Here is a 23,146-nt window from a genome sequence, read left to right as displayed (position 1 = left end):
TACTTAGTGCAATAATAATCAGCTGCACTACTTCCTCATTTTATTTTATTCATTTATTCTATTAACTGATCGACGGTTTGCATTTTCTGTAATCCTGTAGCCCTTCACCCTGTTTTAACCCAGATTATGGCTGACTGACTTTTATTGTGTTGTTTTTAAAAATGTTTTGGTTGTTTTATTTCCATCCATCCAACCATCCATCCATCCATCCAACCATCCATCCAACCATCCATCCATCCAACCAACCATCCATCCATCCATCCATCCATCCATCCATCCATCCATCCATCCATCCATCCATCCATCCATCCATCCATCCAACCAACCATCCAACCATCCATCCATCCATCCATCCAACCAACCATCCAACCATCCATCCATCCATCCAACCATCCATCCAACCATCCATCCATCCAATCCATCCATCCATCCATCCATCCATCCAACCATCCTCCCTACAAATGGAGGAGGGAACCAGTGTACAACTCGAACACAGTCCTTGGCTTTCGTTTTGGGCGTCTTTAATTCCTACCATGAGATGTTGCTGCATTCCAACGGACTCGTATTTACTGTGTACACAAGAAGGCTCCACATGAACGGCCACTGAAGTTCATTTTTTGTTGGCTGTTAAACTCGCATATTGTAATTTTAGCCATGTTTGTTTTCATAACTTCGTAGCCTACGTCTTAAGAAAATGCTGATCTTCATCTTTCCCCTCTTTGCTTTACATTTCCTACATTTCGTTGTCTCCCCGTCAGCCTCTGTGGCTTCTAGACGCCGTCCATCGGTGTTTTTAAAATTAACCAGGTGAATGCATGTACATGGTGCACACGACGTCCTATGTTGTAACTGTGATATAACTTGGAATACTTACCAGCGGAAGATGTTGCTTCCCCCCGTTCCCTGATGACTGTGCTGCACTCCGTTCATGTGCAACAGGAATCGTCTGTGAACTTTCTGATTGTACCTTAAAGCAAACCAGATAAAAGGGACCACAAAACAGATGTTTTTTTTGTGAAATACATTGGTCCTACAGCAGACTGTGCTATGACCTCATGTTATTACAAACGAATGGAAGCAGAAACCCCTCATGAGTGTAATGACTTTAATTGGAGACAGATTTATTTGTACATCATAACCATGTCCATAAAGTGCAACACAGAAAAAAAAGTTCAAACAATCCAGCTTTCTTTTCCTCTTGACTTCTTCTACAGGCATCCATACCCAATTATCAAAATATGTCCCCTGACCCACCTTCATGGAACACATACACATCTAATAATGCAAAATGACAAACAGAACAGCATGTGAAGCGCTTTACCTTCTTCAAGTGCACATTTCTGCCAGGTTCCATTTAGTCACAAGGGAGTTTGGATTGGATGAGTTCAGCAATTAATTAGCAACCCAGGACTGTGGTCAAATTTAAGAATCCCTAAAATATATATTAAAAAAAAAACAAGGAATCACAAAAATATGTTTACTAAAGAATCCCATTTCCTTTTTAAATACCAAAACGTATAATCAAACTTTTGGGTCTACTTCATTGCCGTTCTTATTAACATCACATTCCACTGTTGGTTAAGATTGTCTGCATGAACTCAACAGGCATTCCTTTGTGAAACTGAATTTCGGGATTTGAAGTGGAAGAGCTGAAGCCCAGAAAATGGGATTTAAAGGTCTAAACCATAGAAAAAACACTCCAAATCCTGGCCACTATACTGACTGGCTCTCTTGCTCAGGGTTAAGTCAATCACATACTTTTACTTCTGCATGCCGTGTTTTTTGGGGGTGTTGGCCGTGCCCCTCATCTACCACCTTTTAATACTCTATGTACACATTGATGTTGCAGCCATTGCAGTCTACATGTATGCACGAGTAACAGTGAGTGTGTGTGACCTAAAGCCACAGACGTTCGCATTACAGAGGAAAAACAAGTGTCTTAACACTGCATTTCACATTGGTTGCTCTAAAATCCCAAGTGGCAAATTGTCTGTAGGAAGTGGTGCCCCTCAGCTCCAACGCTCATCTCGTTATAGTCGATCACTATGTCCTCAGCAGGAAAAGAGGTCGTCTTTGTCTGGTCTTAATATGATGGTAATTTGTTGATGTACAGTTCTTGCTATTTAAAAACACAACAAAGCAAATTTTTAATCTGTTCAAGTTCAACAAATTCTGGCTTTCAGTGCGCCCTGATCTGGCTGAAGGCGTCAAAAATACCTAACAACACCTACAGATCACTATTTATCACGCCACCTTGGTTTGGTCAAACCACAGTGAAAAGAAGTGTAAAAATGACACATTGTTCTTTCAGGTGAAGTTGTGTGCTGGATTATATCTCGCCTGGGTGCCCGAGCTTTACAGGTGGAGGGAGGTGGATTTTGGTATCTTTGGATATCTTTATATCAAGCTGGGATCACAGCTGTGGTAGCCTCATATTTGGTGCACAGACATTCTATTCAATATAATTTTATTTTATTTATATAGCGCCACATCACAATATAAGTCATCTCAGGGAACTTTACATAGTAAGGTCAAGAGGACCTTAGTGCAATATTAAGGGAAACCCAACAATTCAACAATTTCCACAGAACAATGGAGTGATATCAATCCTCCTATAACCCTTAGTAGGAATGAAAATTAGGCAAATTCCCTAAAAGAACGTTTAGCTATATCTAAAGATAGACCATTTTTAAGGTGAAGTCTCAGCTTAGCCAAAATACAAAAAACTAAAATGCAGAGTTACCACCACAGCATGTACAACTGTTGTTTGACTTGATCAAGATTGATTATAGGTGCTGTTTTTTGTCTTCAACTCCAATCTCAAATCTTTGAAGTCTTCTCATTGTAAAAACAAAAAAAGACAATTTCAAACCAAACTGAAAACATTTACAAAGTTAAATTAAATGTACAATTTACAAAAGAAAACACGAACACAGCAGAACAAGTTCAATCGCCACACAATAAGCCGAAAAACACAACAGTCTTCACGTATTCAAAGCAAAAATATTTTAGACAATCTCAATTCTTTGATGTATGTGTGTGTATACGTAAATATGTATTTATACGTATATATTTATACAGCTCTGGAAAAAATGAAGAGACCATTCTAAATATTTGTTAAATCAGCATCTCTATGTGTACGGCAGCCGTTCCATTCCAGTCTGTTGAATTCCAATACAGAAACACCTGATTCTACTTAATTGGGTACTGATCAGGTGATCACCTGATTCTACTTAATGAGGTACTGATCAGGTGATCACCTGAATCAAAACTTATTTAATGAAGAAAAGTATAACAACCAGTGCTGTGATCATCACTGTCCTCTTACAATAGGACCAGCTGGATGGCAGAAACGGTGCTCGTAGTACCTTCAAAGTAATTCAAATTTAAAAAAAGTGACTATTGACCAAAAGAGTTCAAAAGAAAAGTTTTGAGTGAGAAAAGAAGAGTTCAACTCTGGTTTTACTGGCAGAGGACTACAGTGAGCATCAGGCTGCTTCCATCCTTCAAATGTCAAAGACGACGGTTCATAAGAACGAGGTCAAGCTACAGACATGAGGGACAACAAAGCTATAGACATTAGGGACAACAAAGCTGCAGACATTAGGGACAACAAAGCTACAGACATTAGGGACAACAAAGCTACATACATTGGGGACAACAAAGCTACAGACATTAGGGACAACAAAGCTATAGACATTAGGGACAACAAAGCTACAGACATTAGGGACAACAAAGCTACAGGCATTAGGGACAACAAAGCTACAGGCATTAGGGACAACAAAGCTACAGACATTAGGGACAACAAAGCTACAGATATTAGGGACAACAAAGCTACAGACATTAGGGACAGCAAAGCTACAGACATGAGGGACAACAAAGCTATAGACATTAGGGACAACAAAGCTGCAGACATTAGGGACAACAAAGCTACAGACATTAGGGACAACAAAGCTACATACATTGGGGACAACAAAGCTACAGACATTAGGGACAACAAAGCTATAGACATTAGGGACAACAAAGCTACAGACATTAGGGACAACAAAGCTACAGGCATTAGGGACAACAAAGCTACAGACATTAGGGACAACAAAGCTATAGACATTAGGGACAACAAAGCGACAGGCATTAGGGACAACAAAGCTACAGACCAGCAGAGGACCAAAACGACTCTCCGCTCACCGGGATGACCACCAACTCATTCGAATGTCACTCAACAAACGTAGGATGACATTAAGTGACCTCCAAAAAGAATGTCAGACAGCAGCTGGGGTGAAGAGGACGGTGAGGATGGTGAGGACAGTGAGAAACAGGCTCCTGGCGGCTGAAGTTGGGCAAAGATAGAAAAAAAGCCCTTCATCATGAGAAGCAAAGAAGAGCCAGGCTGAGGTTTGAAGAAGACCAGAAGGATTGGACCATAGAGGACTGGAGGAAGGTCATCTTCTCTGAGGAGGCCAATGTTCAACTTTGTCCAACACCTGGTGGTCTAATGGTTAGACAGAGACCTGGAGAGGTCGACGAGCCACAGAGTCTCCACCTGTGAAATGTGGTGGAGGATCAGTGAAGATCTGAGGGGCTTCAGCAAGGCTGGAATCAGACAGATTTGTCTTTGTGAAGGACGCATGAATCGAGCCGAGGACAAAGTTGTCCTGGAAGAAAACGTGCTTCCTTCTGCTCTGACGATGTTCCCCAACTCTGAGGAGGGTTCTTCCAGCAGGACGATGCTCCATGAAACACAGCCAGGTCAGTGAAGGTGTGGATGAAGGACCACCAGATCAGGACCCTGTCATGGCCGGCCAGATCTCCAGACCTGAATCCCATTGAAAACCTCTGGAATGTGATGAAGAGGAAGATGGACTGTCACCAGCTGTCAAACAAAGCCGAGCTGTTTGAATCTTTGCACCAGGAGTCATAAAGTCTCCCAACATCAAAGTGAAAGAGGTGGAGAGACGCCAAGACACATGAAGCTGGGATTGGAAATCAATAATCAATTATTCCACCAAATATTGATTTCTGAACTCTTCCTCAGTTAAAACATTCATATTGTGTTGTTTAAAAATGAATATGAACTTGTCTTTGCATTATTGCAGATCTGAAAACTCTGCATCTTTTTGTTTTTTTGACCAGTTGTGATTTTCTGCAAATAAATGTTCTAAATGAAAATATTTTAATTTTAAATTTGGGAGAAATGTTGTCAGTAGTTTATAGAATAAAACAAAAAATGTTATTTTACTCAAACATACCAATAAATAGTAAAACCAGAGAAACTGATCATTTTGAAGTGGTCTCTTAATTTTTTCCATGGCTGTATATATACAGTATATATATACACACATGTGTATCTTGATCAATCTACACTTCACACTGTTACACACATTCCCGTTAGTTTGGAATGACTTCCTGTACACACTCTTAATGTACACATCCTGAAGGAGTGTCTGCTGAAGAAGTACTGAGCAGCTGACAAAATGAGACCATGCAAGAGTTTTAATTCAACATGGCTTTTTGAAGTCATTTTACGCCTCTCAGGTCAAACTAAACAATCACTTCAATAACCTCTTGTAAAGATCTGGATCATCTGACATCTGTCACATAATGATGTTTGGTTCATCTGAAAAAATCTGATGCTTTGCTCTATTTTTTGTATTTACTGAGGAATGAAGAGTCACATGAAGTGACAGGTAGTTCGTTCATTGTAGAGTTTGGGTAGCTTGCATCATCAGCTCTGGACCGCCTGAATCATGACAAACAGACAGAGGATGTAAAAGAGGCACATTTTACGTGAAGACTACAGAAGCTACGAACATGTGCTCAGCACACGTCTGTTTAAATTCTTTTTCAAATGTGTCGCACAAAATCCAAAAATCTCATGTATTGAAGCCTGTATGTGTTACCATGGACACCAAATGATTTGCTTTTGTGGGAGACCTTTAGTTGGTCCGTTTTCGGCTACCGGGCTGTCTTAATGGGATTGTTGACATCTTTCACACCTTCTCACAAATAAAGCAAACAGGCAAATGCACCAGACTTTGATTCAAAGGAAGGAATTAGACTGAAAGCACACTAACGGGCGTATCGAGCCACATAGACCAAACATTAGCCTATTTTTACCATCAAATGTTTGTTTCATCTTTTTAAATAACATAACTAAACTTCAACAGCTGAATGTGTGTGAACACCTCCTGTGTGACGCAGATGGAGCAGCGGAGCTGCTGCTAACGCGCGACTTCCTGTGGAGACGCAGGGTGAAAGCGCCTCTCCTCTGGCGGTACTGAAGAGGGTTCTGTCTGACAGACTTCACAACTCAACAAGGCAGACGATCAGATAATCATACCGTCTTAATACTGTGAAGGTCATCAAAAATAGCATTCAACCTTCAAATGTGGCCACTCAGAAGAGCTGGAATCAACTGACTGGTTAATGAAGATGTTATTTCAATGTCTACCGCAACCTTTAGTCTCTCTGGGAGGTTCAGGCAATACAGAAAATACTGATTGAGAGAGCTAGCTAAAGTGTTCAGAGAAAAAAGTTGTGCAAATGTCAAGGCAACAACGTATGAAAGAGGAGGACGTCAGTAGGAGGAAGATTTTCATGTTGAGTGAATGGTCTCTGCGTCTTGTAGTGCAAATATTATACTCCCAATAATCCTCCACAACTATCCATCAGGGTTTTTCTGCCTTCAGTGGTCATCTACTCTTCAACAGCATGTTCTGCATACAGTACAGGATGGGTGTGTAAGATATGTATATGCTCCAGTGATATGGACAAAAGTTATGAAACAAAAATAATAATAACATATAAGATACTTTAACCTAAATGATGACAGATGATCACTTTACACCAACCCCCGAGGCCCATGGTATACTTACATTTTTATCAGCATGAGTGTGTAGCGTTCCCATGACAACGATGGTGGTAAGACAGGGGTCAATGGTTTCAATATCTATGGATGGTAGTTTTGAATTAAATATGCAGAGAGCTACTGTGACCGTGTTAGCCGGTGGGCGGAGCCTTTACTAACCTCATTGAAACCAGTCAAACTATGGCTACAGAACTCTGTTGCAAATCGAATGTCTCATTAAGAGCATGTAAATGTTCTGTTAGTTGGTGTTTTGGCAAAAGTAGATGATAAATTCAGTCTGTGACTAGCGTGAGTCCAACTTTCTCTGACTTCCATGTAAATACTTGACATATCTTACTGCTTTGTTCTTTATTACTTACTTCAGGAAGGTGCTACTTGCAGCCTTTTACCACAACTCTCTTCTTCATGCTGGTACATGTACAGTACCTGCATCTTACATGTAGGATGACATCTGCTGAATTGCTTCAATTAACTGAACTGTTTAGCTTTTGCAGCTAACAACTTGAGCTTGCTTCATGAAGTTAAAACTGCAGTGTGGAACTTTTGTCTCCTCCTTCAGCCAGGGAGAGTAATTCCATAAACACTGCCGACACATGAATGTGTCATGGATTCCACAGCAGTTTGGTCTACAGCGCCCACTGTGGCGGTAAAATGTGGATAAACAAAATGAAATGCATGAAAACCCAGCAAAATGACGACTGTAAGAATTTCATCCATTCGTCACTGATCACTTTTAAAAAGTCTGGAACAGTCACATTAACTTATCTTCATTCAATTTGGTTTAGGGTTTAATTTAAAATTCAAATGGCTGCTAGTGTGGGCCTGCTCTGCTCAGCAGACACAGAGAGCACCACCTGGTGGCTTTAATGAGCATCGCATTAACTTGTCTGTTAAAGGCTTGATTGTAATGGACATTTATTTATGTGTAAAAGTCCCACACTATAGTTTTAAATTTGATGTTAACAACCACTTTTTTAAGCTTTTATACTTCTTTCTCAAAACCAATAAAAGGTGGTCTGAACTGGTGGAAACGCTGCATGTAGCTCCTTTTCAGACCTTCAGTGCATCTTACTTCATCTCTGTGTGCCAGGAAACTTGTCACTATCAAGGCCTATGCTAAAACTAATACTACAGACAGTGAGTATTTGATGGTCTCGTACAGGATCCCAGGAAGTTTATCCCCTGACAGACTCAGAGAAGATTTACCCTCCGTCCAAATGAACCAATCGGAGGGGAGATGGACAGAAGGAGGAAGATAAAAAGGTAGATGAGCAGAGATGAAATTCTCTCTTCCAGTCTTCCCTTCTCCTCATTCTACTTGCATCATTTCTTGTGTTTCATCTACTTCTCTGTCTCAGTTTTCCTTCCTCCTCTACTTCTCTGTTGTCAGTAGCGTGTGGAGTACCAGTCATTGTCAGTCATCTGAACCAGCTCGTTCACCACATCCAGCAGGTTGTAGTTGTGTTTCTTGAGAAGCCGCTGGTTGAGCGGCCGGTCCCCGAATCCCATCTCAACCAGCACAGCCATCATGGTGTCCTGGGTGGACGTGTCTACTGGAGGCTGCATGGGAATAGTTTCGGATTAGTCCTAGGAAACCTGCTACTGATTATCATATCCTCCAGCTCCGCTGTCACAAGGACAGATACAGGAGATCATTCCAGATACAGGAGATCATTCCTGATACAGGAGATCATTCCAGATACAGGAGATCATTCCAGATACAGGAGATCATTCCAGATACAGGAGATCATTCTTGCCGACCGCAGTTAGACTGTACAATAACTCACCTCTGGCAAAATCCATCACACAACAATAACACTGTTGACTGTGTTTCTTGGTTGTTTTTATATAATATATATAGATATATATTGTACTGTATATACTGTGCATTTTATATTTAATATTTTTTACTGCTATTTTATTGCTTTTTATTATTCTATTATTATCTATTGCTTCCTGTATGCTGCTGTAGCGAAAAAAATTCCCCTCGGGGATTAATAAAGTAACTACCTAACCTAACCCAACCTAACCTAACCTAACCTAACCTAACCTAACCTAACCTAACCTAACCTAACCTAACCTAACCTAACCTATAGGCCTGAGACTATGTTTGCGTGTCTGGCTAGCTGACATATTACTGACAGTAGTAACCAGCATTACAGCGAAGGTCAGGAGCAAAGCTTACTGCCTTATTTTGGAGGATAAGAGGTGATGAAAGTGTGGCATAATTTACAGTAACAGGAACATATTTAAATAAAAAAAGTAACAAATCAGCCTCAGTAACTGCAGATATCTAATATATTAAAAATCTTTGCTCGGGATGGCAAAAAACGAATTGGGATATCCAAAGCTTTTGTACCTTAAGACGACCTTAAAACAACCAAACTACACAGATGTACAATCCCGTTTCCAAAACACTGTGTAAAATGTAAATAAAAACAGAATGCAATAATTTGTAAATTACATAAATCAAATATTAGATTGCAAATAGACTAAAAACCACATATTAAATGTTGAAACTAACAAAATAAAACATTTTATAAAAAATATATGGTTGTTTTGAATCTGATGTCAGCAACACGTCTCTACAAAGTTGTTCCAGGATCATGTTCACCACTGAGCTGCATCAACTCTTCTTTTAACAACACTCTGGAAATGCTAGGGAACTGAGGAGACCAGTTTCTGGAGTTTTGAAAGTGAAATGTGGTCCCATTCTTGCCTGATAGAGGATTTCGGCTGCTCAACAGTTCAGGGTCTCCTTTGTTGTATTGTTCATGTCCTGATGCTCCAGATGTTTTCAATGATTGACAGGTCTGGACTGCAGGAGGCCAGTTTATCAGCGGACTCTTCTACTAGAGAACCATGCTGTTGGAATACATGCAGAATGTGGTTGGACGTTGTTCTGCTGAAATAAACAAGACCTTCCCTGAAAGAGACGTTGTCTGGATGGCAGCATATGTTGCTCCAAAACCTGAATATATCATTCAGCATTAACGCTTCCTTCCAGATGTTCAAGCTACCCATGCCATGTGCACTCATGCATCCCTGTACCATCACAGATGCTGGCTTTAGAACTGAGCTGATAACAAGCTGGATGGTCCCTCTCCTCTTTAACCTGGAGGATGCAGCGTCCATGATTTCCAAACAGAATCTCAGCTTGTGATCCATCAGACCTCACGAGTTTTCCACTTCACCTCAGTCCATCGTCAATGATCTCGGTCCAGAGAAGGCGGTGGTGTTTCTGGATCATGTTTCTATCTGGTTTCTTCTTTGGAGGGTTTTAACAGCATTTGTGGACGCAGCGATGAACTGTGTTCACAGACGATGGTTTTCACAAGTGTTCCTGAGCCCATGCAGTGATTTCCACTCCAGAATAGTGTGTTTTTAATGCAGTGCTGCCTGAGGGCCCGAAGATCACCACCATCCAATATTGGTTTCCAGCCTTGTCCCTTGTGTTCAGAGATTTCTCCAGATTCTCTGAATCTTTTAATGATATTATGAACCGTAGACGATGAAATCCACTAATTCTTTGTAGTTTTACGTTGAGGAACATTATTCTTAGATTGTTGAACTATTTTCCAACACAGTCTTTCAGAGTGGTGAACCTCTCCCCATCTTCAATGCTGAGAGACTCCGCCTCTCTGAAATCATCTTTTTATAGCCAATCATGTTGCTGATCTGTTGCCATGGTAACATAATTAGTTGTCAGATGTTCCAGCAGGTGTTTTATTTTATTTATTTTTTTTTTTAAATCTTTATACAACTTTTTCCATCTTTTGTTGATCCTGTCATAACTTTTTTGAAACGTGTTGCTGCCATCAAATCAAAAAGAGCAGATATTTTTCATAAAACAATAAAATGTCTCCGTTTCAACATTTGATATGTTGTCTGTGGTCTATTGGCAATTAAATATGGGTTTATATGAATTGTAAATCATTGCATTTTGTGTTAATGTATATTTTACACAGCATCCCAACTTTTTTGGAAACGGGGGTTGTAGTAAGGATAACAGGTTGTTAGGTGCAGACTGTTTGCTCACCTGAGTGGGTCCTTGTCCAGTGAATAAGGCTTTGTAGGCCGAGGCAGCTACTGACAGAGCTCCTTTCACCAGGCCGCTGGTGATGCCTGGATGCCTGAGGAGAGAAGAGACATTTGCAAAATCAACATTTTAGAAAAAAATACAAAATAAATTCTCTTTTACATAGTGATAACTATTGATTGGCATGTGCATTTCTGCCATTTAATGATACCAAGCCATCTTCAGTGTGATAAAACAAAAGATAAAACTAAAGAAATGACACGAGTTACTTGTTTGTATCTCGCAGAACTGATTTTATGCAATTTGTATATAGTCAGAGAACCGATGAGCAGTAGAATGACAACAGGCCCACAGGTTTGATTGCGAGTTAGATGGATGGACACTTCTTTGAATATATCCTGTCAACTGCTCATTAAAGAAAATATCTACTTTGCCAATCATACTGTATGTCTGAAACTCATTTCGGCATGTAGACATGCGTCTAGAGGATCTACTCAAGCTGGGAAGAAAAGTGATTTAAGGAACTTTTGAATGTGTCAGAAGGACCAGACTGACAGAAAGGAACACGAACTAAAAAACACTCATTACTTCAGACACAGGCAGAAGAGCATCTCTGAATGCACAACACGTCAAACCAGATGGACTCCAGCAGAAAACACTCCTCCCAGCCCAGAACAGGAAGTGTGGCTACAGTGGTCACCGGCTCACCAACATAGAAAATTTGAAAAACATTTTCCTGGTCTGATGAATCTCAATTTCTGCTGCGACTCTTTGATGGAAAGGTTCGAATTTGGACGTAAGCATCATGACAGCATGGATCCATCCAGCCTGGGATCAACAATTCAGGCTGCTGCTGGTGGTTTAATGGTGTTGGGTGCGTTTTTCTTGGGCCCCTTTGGGCCCTTTCGGTACCAGCTGAGTATCAGTTAAAAAACAGTGCTGCCCTGAGTACTGGTCCATGTCCATCCATCTCCTAAAGGCTCCTTTCAGCAGGAAACACACGTCACAAGCTCAGATCATCTCCGATTGGTTTCCTGAAGATGACGTGAGTTTCTTGTACTCCACAGTCACTGGATCCAAATGTATCACAGCACCATCGTGATGTGGGGAAATGTAAGATTTACATCACTGTACATGTTTGTGGATTGTCCTCTAATAAAGTTCAATAAAACTTTTGTGTGTGTGTGTGTGTGTGTGTGTGTGTGTGTGTGTGTGTGTGTGTGTGTGTGTGTGTGTGTGTGTGAGTTTGTGTGTGTGTGTGTGTGTGTGTGTGTGTGTGTGTGTGTGTGTGTGTGTGTGTGTGTGTGTGTGTGTGTGTGTGTGTGTGTGAGATACCTAGGGTCCTCAGGATTGTCCTCCTCTGTGTTCTCAGTATCTTCAGTAGAAGTTTCTTCTTCAGGATCAGCGGCTGCGTGGCAACGACAACATTTTTCTGGACTCACATCAGTTCACTTTAAACATGTCAACAATAAGAGTTGGTGCTTCAGCGTGCTCACCGTCCTCCGTTTGGTACAGTTCAGAGGCCTCGTCGCCGTCCACGGCAGCATCAGCACCACCTTGTGTTTCTCCACTGCTCTCTAGCCTGTACGATGTCAACAATCACACAGTTGGATAATTCTGTCCCATTTACGAGTCATTTACAACCAGCGCTACAAACACAAGATAGTAGTTGTGTTCCACATGCCATCCTCCCTCCGTCTGGGCTGTTACCCTCATCCTCCCTCCGTCTGGGCTGTTACCCTCTTCCTCCCTCCGTCTGGGCTGTTACCCTCTTCCTCCCTCCGTCTGGGCTGTTACCCTCTTCCTCCCTCCGTCTGGGCTGTTACCCTCATCCTCCCTCCGTCTGGGCTGTTACCCTCTTCCTCCCTCCGTCTGGGCTGTTACCCTCTTCCTCCCTCCGTCTGGGCTGTTACCCTCTTCCTCCCTCCGTCTGGGCTGTTACCCTCTTCCTCCCTCCGTCTGGGCTGTTACCCTCATCCTCCCTCCGTCTGGGCTGTTACCCTCTTCCTCCCTCCATCTGGGCTGTTACCCTCTTCCTCCCTCCGTCTGGGCTGTTACCCTCATCCTCCCTCCGTCTGGGCTGTTACCCTCTTCCTCCCTCCGTCTGGGCTGTTACCCTCTTCCTCCCTACAGTTCCTGTTCATATCTGTACCCTCACTATCAAAGTAAACCAACATGCAAACATAATCTGAAATGAAAATGAATACAAAGTTAAAGCTGCACTAAATATAAATATATGTATTTAACTTAAGATGTTGGTTGCAGTTAAATGATAACTGTGTGTTGGTAAAACCCAGTGAAACAATAACGGGGTTAGAAACGCTGACCTCGGCGTGATGGCGGCTTTAGGTGGCGTCACCACTTCAGGCGTCAGCGGCTCGTCGTCCAGCGTCTGAGACGTGCAGAGCATGTCGTTGGCGCTGCTGGTTCTCGACAGCTCCGTCCCCGGAGACGCTGCAGCAGCCTCACCCGTCTCACCCGTCTCACCCACCTCACCCGTCTCACCCACCTCACCCACCTCACCCGTCTCACCCACTTCACCCACCTCACCCGTCTCACCCACTTCACCCACCTCACCCAGCTCACCCAGCTCACCCACCTCACCTGTCTCACCCACCTCACCCAGCTCACCCACTTCACCTGTCTCACCCACCTCACCCAGCTCACCCACCTCACCCGGCTCCCGCTCCTCAGCGGTGCTGCCCGGGTGGTCAGATGATGGGTCTGTGGGAGTCTCAGCTGGGATATCATCAGGCTGGGACAGAGCAGAGCTGCAGAGGGACGAAGAAGAGGGATTCAGGGGAAGGTAACGTTCAGCCGCCATGTTGGAAAACATGCAACACACGTGATGATGAAAACACGCAACGCGTGATGATGACAACACGCAATACACATGATGATGACAATACGCAACATGTGATGATGACAACACAACAAATGTGATGATGACAATATGCAACACGTCATGATGGCAACACGCAACACACGTGATGATGACAACACGCAACACACGTAATGATAACATGCAACACTCGTGATGATGACAACACGCAACACGCGTGATGATGACACGCAACACGTGATGATGAAAACACGCAACACATGTGAAGATGACAACACGCAATACGCGTGATGATGACAACACGCAACACGTGTGATAATGACAACACACAACACACGTGATGATGACAATATGCAACACGTGATGACAACACACAACACACGTGATAATGACAGCACACAACACACATGATGATGACAACACACAACATACGTGATGATGACAACACACAACACGTGTGATGATGACAACACACAACACACGTGATAACAACACGTGATGAAAACACGCTACACACGTGATAATGACAACACGCAACACATGATGATGACAACATGCAAAACACGTGATGAAAACACGCAACACACGTGACGACAATACACAACACGTGTGATGATGACAATACACAACAGACGTGATGATGACAATTGCAACACACGTGATGATGAAAACACTCAACACATGATGATGACAACATGCAAAACACGTGATGAAAACACAACACGTATGACGATGACAACACGCAACACACGTGATGATGACAACATGCAACACACGTGATGACAGTACACAACACGTGTGATGATGACAACACAACACACGTGATGATGACAACACAAACACACGTGATGATGATGATGACAACACGCAACACACGTGATGATGACAACATGCAACACACGTGATGACAGTACACAACACGTGTGATGATGACAACACAACACACGTGATGATGACAACACGCAACACGTGATGATGACAACATGCAACACACGTGATGATGAAAACACAACACGCGTGATGATGACATGCAAAACACACAACACGTGTGATGATGACAACGCAACACACGTGATGACAATACACAACACGTGATGATGACAATACACAACAGACGCAACACGTGATGATGAAAACACTCAACACATGATGATGACAACATGCAAAACACGTGATGAAAACACAACACGTATGATGATGACAACACGCAACACACGTGATGATGACAACATGCAACACACGTGATGACAGTACACAACACGTGTGATGATGACAACACACAACACACGTGAATGACAACACGCAACACGTGATGATGAAAACATGCAACACACGTGATGATGAAAACACAACACGCGTGATGACAACACGCAATATGCAACGTGATGACAACACGCAACACACGTGATGATGACAACACGCAACACATGTGATGATGCAAAACACGTGATGAAAACAAACACACGATGACAACACGCAACACACGTGATGATGACAACACGCAACACGTGTGATGATGACAACACACAACACACGTGATGATGACAACATGCAACACACGTGATGATGAAAACACGCAACACATGATGATGACAACATGCAAAACACGTGATGATGAAAACACGCAACACATGATGATGACAACATGCAAAACACGTGATGAAAACACACAACACGTATGATGATGACAACACGCAACACACGTGACGATGACAACACGCAACACACGTGATGACAATACACAACACGTGTGATGATGACAACACACAACACACGTGATGATGACAACATGCAACACACGTGATGACAACATGCAAAACACGTGATGAAAACAACACGTATGACGATGACAACACGCAACACACATGATGATGACAACACGCAACACACGTGATGACAATACACAACACGTGTGATGATGACAACACACAACACACGTGATGATGACAACACGCAACACACGTGATGACAATACACAACACACGTGATGATGACAATTGCAACACACGTGATGATGAAAACACTCAACACATGATGATGACAACATGCAAAACACGTGATGAAAACACAACACGTATGACGATGACAACATGCAACACACGTGATGACAGTACACAACACGTGTGATGATGACAACACAACACACGTGATGATGACAACACGCAACACGTGATGATGACAACATGCAACACACGTGATGATGAAAACACAACACGCGTGATGATGACAACACACAATACACGTGATGATGACAATATGCAACATGTGATGACAACACGCAACACACGTGATGATGACAATATGGAACATGTGATGATGACAACATGCAAAACACGTGATGAAAACACAACACGTATGATGATGACAACACGCAACACACGTGATGATGACAACATGCAAAACACGTGATGAAAACACAACACGTATGACGATGACAACACGCAACACAAGTGATGACAATACACAACACGTGTGATGATGACAACACACAACAGACGTGATGATGACAACATGCAACACGTGATGAAAACACGCAACACACGTGATGACATAACACAACACGTGTGATGATGACAACACACAACAGGCGTGATGATGACAACACGCAACACACGTGATGACAATACACAACACGTGTGATGATGACAACACACAACACATGTGATGATGACAACACGCAACACAAGTGATGACAACACACAACACACGTGATGATGAAAACACGCAACACATGATGACAACATGCAAAACACGTGATGAAAACACAACACGTATGACGATGACAACACGCAACACACGTGATGATGACAACACACAACACACGTGATGATGAAAACACGCAACACATGATGACAACATGCAAAACACGTGATGAAAACACAACACGTATGACGATGACAACACGCAACACACGTGATGATGACAACACGCAACACACGTGATAACAATACGCAACACGCGTGATGATGACAACACGCAACACACGTGATGATGACAACGAGTGGCGGCCGGCCGTTGCTGCTGCTCCAACGCCACCAGGACTTGTACCTGTACATAGACTCCCCCAGTGGCCGGCTGGTGTCAAAGCAGTCGGGGAGGATGATGATGTAATCTTCCGAGGAGGTGGAGGAGGAGCGACTCCTCGTCCCTTCTCTCTTCTCCTCGCCCTCCTTCTCCTTCTCCGGCTCCGTCTCTCTCTCCGTCACTCGGAGCTCCATGTGGGACTCCTCAACTTCGCCTGGGATCAGATTAAGAGAAACAACAGGATTCAAAGATACGGCATGAAAAACAAAACATGAAGAAGCTGGAAGTGAGAACAGGATGAGGTTTAAAATCGACGGTCTGCTTGACAGCGTGAACGTGGTTGTCTGCAGTCACCTGTGTCTTTGTGCTCCTGCAGCGTGGAGATCTTGGGCCGAGTGTGCAGCGGGGTCGGTGCCGAGCCGGGCCCGGGCGGCGGACCCGGCGCCGAGCCGGACCCTGGCACCAGACTCTGTGCCGAGCCGGACCTGGGCAGCGGGGTTGGCAATGAGCCGGACCCGGGAACCGGACTCTGCGCCGAGCCGGACCCGGGCAGCGGGGTCGGTGCCACGGACAACGGAGCCGGTAGGGAGGCCTTCAGCTGGGAGGGGAGGGAAGCCTTGAGAGTCGCCGGTGGTTTCAGGGGGTTGTTGGAGCTGCTGTCAGGGCTCTCCTCTGTTTTCACACTTTTACTTTTCACACAGTAAGAGGAGGAGGAGCAGGAGGAGGAGGAGGAGGAAGAGGAGGATGAGGAGCCGCCCTGAGCAGCTGCACGCACCACTGTAAGCCAACAGGAGGACCACTGTCATGCTCTTCTCTTTAACTCTTTTACTCAAATATACATGGCGATGAAAGCCAACTCAAAGAAACTCAAATTTCACTTAACTAAGAACACAGAAAATACACAATTACCACATTGTAGGAAATATTTTATTTTCTTCTCCAGTAAAAATCAACCAACTAGTAATCCCTTTAAGAGGACAGCTTCAGACCGGACCCCTTGTGACTGACCTTTACCTGTCCTTGGGCGGGACCCTCTCAGAGGAGCGTGATCTGGGGCCTCCTCCAGCGTCATGGAGCGAATAACAGTCTCACAAACAAACTGAGTCCCGCTGATATCATCCTCCCCTTCCTCCTGAGCTGGGACTCCGCCCCCTTCAGCTCCAGATACTGCCACATGGGGGACATCTGAGGAACCGGGAGCGAGAAGACAAACGTTATGACGAACCGACAGGCTGTGTGTCACCTCTATGCACAGAATTAGATGTTGTGCTTGCAGTGCTGGGTTCAGCTAATTAAACAGGCATGACCTTTAACATCCTGTGTATTCATAGGGGCTGTAAAGCAAGGCGAGGTCATTTGTATATTAACAAAAGGTCATTCAAAGTGCCTCACATGAAACATAAAAGGCATTGAGACACGATAGAAGACAAAAGCCAACATTAGATGATAGAAAGAAAAGCATTTAGATAGAAATCATAAAGGAAAAACTCAAACATTGAAAGAAAAATAATAATAATAAAAAAAAAATACAAGAGTATAAATTACAGTGCACTTTAAGAATTGAGTATATTAATGGATTTATTAAAACCCTGAAGCATTCAGTGCTTTATAGACTAATAGCAGTATTTGGAAATCCCAGGTTTGACAAGTAGCCCATGTAAAGTCTTACAGCTGTAGTGATTTAGTGATTTACTCGAGCAGCAGCATTCAAAATCAGCTTTTTTTTAGAGACCTGTAAACACCCCGTTACAGAAATCCATGACTGAATATGAACGCAATGTCTTACTGTGGCTCTTAAAGTTTGGCTTTGAGTCCATGAGGACACAAAACATTCCAGCTTGGCTTGTGACTGAGCGATGACTTTTATTTGTTCTTCATAGTCTCCAAAATTAATTATAAAAGAAAAATATTCAATGAATATAATTCAGTTGTGGCAGGGCAGACCTCTTTCAACCAAATCTGTTCATCTAAGACAGATAGCGACCAACTGAGCACATCACATGACTCCTGGTCTAAACGCATTCATTTATAATAACCACACATAATATGACCACAAATCAAATGCTCTAAAACCACGATGTGAAATACAATGAGAGCACTAACGCTGCCGGAACACGCAGAAAATTACACTTACAGTATGTCCATAAATCTGTTGTCCCAGTGCATGCTGGGAAACCTTTTCTACACAGCTGCTCCTGAGTCACTACACTACCTTCTCCCCGGCTGTGATGTTTCTCATCTCTCTGCTTCTAAGTTTCTATAACAAGAAGCTCGACATTAAGTCTGCAGCACTTTTAAAGGCATATTGTGACTATATTTGGCATTCAGAGGGCGTATTGGTATGTAAATGAGCTTAGATGGAAGATGAACAGACAGTATTTAGTATTTTTCTGTGCGTGAAGGTGTGAGAATGTATGTTTAATAAAACTCCCAACTCAGATGTTTATATGAGAAGTTTCAACACAAGTTTAGAACTTCTTCTAACGCTTCGATATGTGACAGAACTGTTTTTAAGACTTTAGAGTCACAAGTCCAAGTCAAGTCTCAAGTTTTAGAGGGTTAGTTCCACAATGGCTCATGATTTGAGTTATGGTTTTAAATAATGGCCAGAAAAAATGAGAAAATTTGACCTTTGACCATACAAAATGTTATCACTGCGATTTATATCGTATTCGATGTAGAATTTTTGCGTTATTAGCCCATGAATTATTTACATATGGCCAGAAACATGTTCTGTGAGGTCACAGTGACCTTTAGTTCACCACATTGTAATTGGTTCATCCTTGAGTCCAAGTAAATGTTTGACCGTGACCTTTGACCCCCAAAATCGTATCAGTTCATCCTTTGGATCTATCGAACGCGTGCACGGGACAGACAGACAGACAGACAACTGAAAAACATAATATCTCAGGCTACGGAAGTGCTGAGGCATCAGAAATCATAAGGAGAAACCTTCATTACCCATAATGCTATTGATGATTTCAGTCTCCTCCTGAATGAGATCCAGAGAGGAGCTGCTCTTGTCCTGCAGGTGGCCATCTTGAGGCTGAGGTGACATGCAGGGAGTCATGTCTGGGTTGGAGGAAGAGCACAGAAACAGGATTTTAGCTGAACTCAAGTGATGGATCACTAATTCAGAGAGTTAATGCCCTCGATAATTTAAATGGAGAGAGCAAGAACCAGCAGAAGCAGATGTCTTCATGTCTCATGTAAACTTAATACTCCCAACATGATAAAAAAAATAAATCTCATAACCACGATTCTCATGTCCATGAATTACATATTTTTGAGCCCACCACCAAAACCTTCACCACTGTGAACTCTTCTCACCAGCAGGCGTGTTGTTTGGGACACTCTCCAACTCTTGGACAATGTTGATGTCCAACAGCTCGAAAGACAGAAGATCCTGACAGATACAAAAACAACAGGTAACTAATTAAAGAGGAGTTTGAATTGCATTATGGGAAATGTAGGAGAGCAATGTTTTTGGATGATACTCAGCTGTTTTGTTTTACATCACTGTAAAGTTATTGCTCAAACATGACACGGCATGTTAGTCATAAAAATAGGAAGCTTGAAGATAAAATCATCAAAAGTATGACTGTAATAAAGGAATTTAGACATACATATATATTTGTTTTAAAGTAAAAACAAAATGCCATAATGTTGCAACGGGGCAGTAAAATGTTGGACAGGGTTGTGCTGAGGGCGGACATATAACATGAGCGGGAGTTTGTGACATCACAAACTGAAAAAACTGCATTTATGAAGAACCAAGACCTGCTTCATGACCAAAGACATAGATATAAATCTGAATTTGTACAATATGGGACCTTTAATATACTACATACAATACAAGTGTATACTTACATTAACTTATTGTTAAAATGTGACCTGTCATTACACATATTTTAATCAGCTGTACACAGAGAGTTGGGTTGGATTGATACTTGGTTGGAGCAGGTTCAGGTGTTCCAATCAGAATGGGGAGAAAAAGGAAACTTAAGCTACAGCTTCAGTGTCATGACTGCAGATGATGTCACCTGTGCAGTGAGCAGGTCCACAGAGGGGATGAAGTACTCTTCTTGGTCAACTGACATTAAAGGTTGCTCCCGAGAAGTTGCGCAAGCTTTTCCCTCCACTGATGCTGGGTTCTTACCCTGCAAACAAAAACAGGAATCACTTCAGACATCTCTACAAACAGATGGACGACATGTCTGTGGAAGTGTTAGAGCCCAGCCGATGCCAAAACAGATATTAAAAAGTAAAAAAAAAAAAAAAGAATTCTGATGATGATCTATCGATAGAAATGTGGTTATCAAACCCTTGTAACAAAGAGATGTAATGAAGACAGGATATTTAAATATTTGATAGTTTTACAATAATTTATTTTCCCAAAATAATATTGCTGCATTGAAACTGGGAATTTTAATGTAAATGTAATAATAATGAATAACTATCTATTTAAAAAAAGAAAAAACACAAAAATTGAACAATTTCTAAATTACTCTGAGGATCTTTTTCTGCATTATGTTTTAGAAGGAAAAATGAAAGTTGAAATTCTGACATGTCTGTGGAAGGCCAACCGGCCCATAATTCAGCTAGCCTCTAGTGTGAGTATGCATGTATCTACACTGCTCCAAAAAATAAAGGGAACACTTAAACAACACATCCTAGATCTCAATGAATGAAATATTCCAGTTCAAATCTTTATTCATTACATAGTGGAATGTGCTGAGAACAAAATAACTGTCAGGAGTCCAGTTTTTTCCTCCGTTTTGCCCCCGATCACCTCTCCTCCTGTGTCCCCTGTCTTTGTCTGTGGCCACGCCCCTCACCTCCCGTGGCCACGCCCCTCACCGGTCCAGCAGATGCAGCCACTCACCCCTGATCACCACCTGCAGGTGTGCTGCATCTCCCTGATCACCTCCCCAGACTATATGTAACCTGCCCCTGCACAACTCTGGTTGTCGGTTCATTTTTGTTAGTCACCCGTCCGTCCTCCGTCAGCTCTCCGTCAGTCCTGTTCCCGTTCCTCCGGCCTCTGTGTCTCCTGCGGATATTCCCTGTCTAAGTCACCAGTCGGTGGAGTTGCCCTCCCGGCTCGGAGGATTGTTGACGCCGTCCCTTCCGCTGGTCTGCCGGCTGCCCTGTCAGCCGTGTCCCCCTGGAGCTGTCGGTCGAGTTGCCCTCCCGACTGGACGCAAGTGGACACGATCGGTGCCACCTTTTGGTTTGTTGTTTTTTTGTTTTTTACAATAAAGACTGTACTTTGGAACTTATACCTCGAGTCTGTGAGCTTGCATTTGGGTCCTGGAAAAACACCCACCACATAACAATAACATTAGAATGATCAATGGAAATCACAATCATTATCCATGAAGGTCTGGATTTAGAATCATACTCCAAATAAAAGTGTAAAAAAAATCAGATCGCAGGCTGATCCAACTTCTGTGGAGATTCCTGAAGACAAGTCCAAATGAGTCTCAGTAGTGTGTGTGTCCTCCACGTGCCTGTATCACTCCCTACAACGCCTGGGCATGCTCCTGATGAGACCACGGATGTTCTCCTGAGGGATCTCCTCCCAGACCTGGATCAAAGCATCGGTCCACTCCCGGACAGTCTGCGGTGGACGTGGCGTCGGCGGACGGAACGAGACGCGATGTCCCGGATGTGCTGGATTGGATTCGGGTCTGGGGAACGGGCGGGCCGGTCCGGAGCGTCGACGCCTTCATCGTGCAGGAACTGCTGACGCACTCCAGCCACATGAGGCCGAGCATTGTCCTGCATCAGAAGAACCCAGGACCCGCTGCACCAGCAGATGGTCTTCAACGGGTTTGAGGATCTCATCCCGGGACCTAATGGCAGTCAGGGTACCTCTGGCTCACACACGGAGGGCTGCGCTGCCCTCCGAAGAAACGCCTCCACAGACCGTCGCTGACCCGCCGCCGAACCGGTCCCGCTGGAGGATGTTGCAGGCAGCAGAACGTTCTCCACGGCGTCTCCAGACTCCGTCACGTCTGTCACATGTGCTCAGTGTGAACCTGCTCTCATCCGTGAAGACCGCAGGGCGCCGACGGGGAAGCTGCCGATCTCGGTGTTCTCCGGTAAAGTCCGGTCTCCCCGCACGGTGTCGGGCTGTGAGCACAGACCCCACTTGTGGACGTCGGGCCCTCGTACCGCCCTCATGGAGTCTGTTTCTGACAGTTTGAGCAGAAACATGCACATTAGTGGCCTGCTGGAGGTCATTTTGTAGGGCTCTGGCAGCGCTCCTCCTGTTCCTCCTTGCACAAAGGAGCAGATAGCGGTCCTGCTGCTGGATTGTTGTCCTCCTACGGCCCCCTCCACGTCTCCTGGTGGACCGGCCCGTCTCCCG

The 23,146-nt window shown here is 43.4% G+C and overlaps 1 protein-coding gene across 3 annotated transcripts in view; it reads right to left on the bottom strand.

Annotated features, from left to right (window-relative positions):
- Positions 1–6,301: 6,301 nt before the first annotated feature.
- nbr1b (NBR1 autophagy cargo receptor b) overlaps positions 6,302–23,146 on the bottom strand; it is a 35,946-nt gene continuing 19,101 nt past the window's right edge. Inside the window, exons 13-24 of one of the 3 annotated variants that reach the window (XM_069721987.1) lie at positions 20,814–20,930; positions 20,101–20,176; positions 19,732–19,842; positions 17,785–17,955; positions 17,125–17,547; positions 16,795–16,984; positions 13,558–13,675; positions 13,232–13,422; positions 12,401–12,486; positions 12,240–12,312; positions 10,905–10,998; positions 6,302–8,425 (exon numbers count right to left, since the gene is read on the bottom strand). In XM_069721987.1, coding sequence (XP_069578088.1) covers positions 8,252–8,425; positions 10,905–10,998; positions 12,240–12,312; positions 12,401–12,486; positions 13,232–13,422; positions 13,558–13,675; positions 16,795–16,984; positions 17,125–17,547; positions 17,785–17,955; positions 19,732–19,842; positions 20,101–20,176; positions 20,814–20,930 — 1,824 coding nt within the window. In that variant the 3' untranslated portion in view covers positions 6,302–8,251. Of the gene's footprint in view, positions 8,426–10,904; positions 10,999–12,239; positions 12,313–12,400; positions 12,487–13,231; positions 13,423–13,557; positions 13,676–16,794; positions 16,985–17,124; positions 17,548–17,778; positions 17,956–19,731; positions 19,843–20,100; positions 20,177–20,813; positions 20,931–23,146 lie in introns of all 3 variants that reach the window. The other 2 variants (XM_069721986.1, XM_069721988.1) reach the window with 2 other exon arrangements.

Source organism: Brachyistius frenatus, unplaced genomic scaffold (assembly GCF_029030835.1).
Source record: "Brachyistius frenatus isolate BFR_SWC_R1_liver_20210118 unplaced genomic scaffold, ASM2903083v1 Contig_280, whole genome shotgun sequence".
NCBI lineage: Eukaryota > Metazoa > Chordata > Actinopteri > Embiotocidae > Brachyistius > Brachyistius frenatus.
This window is presented reverse-complemented; position numbering and strand designations above follow the sequence as displayed.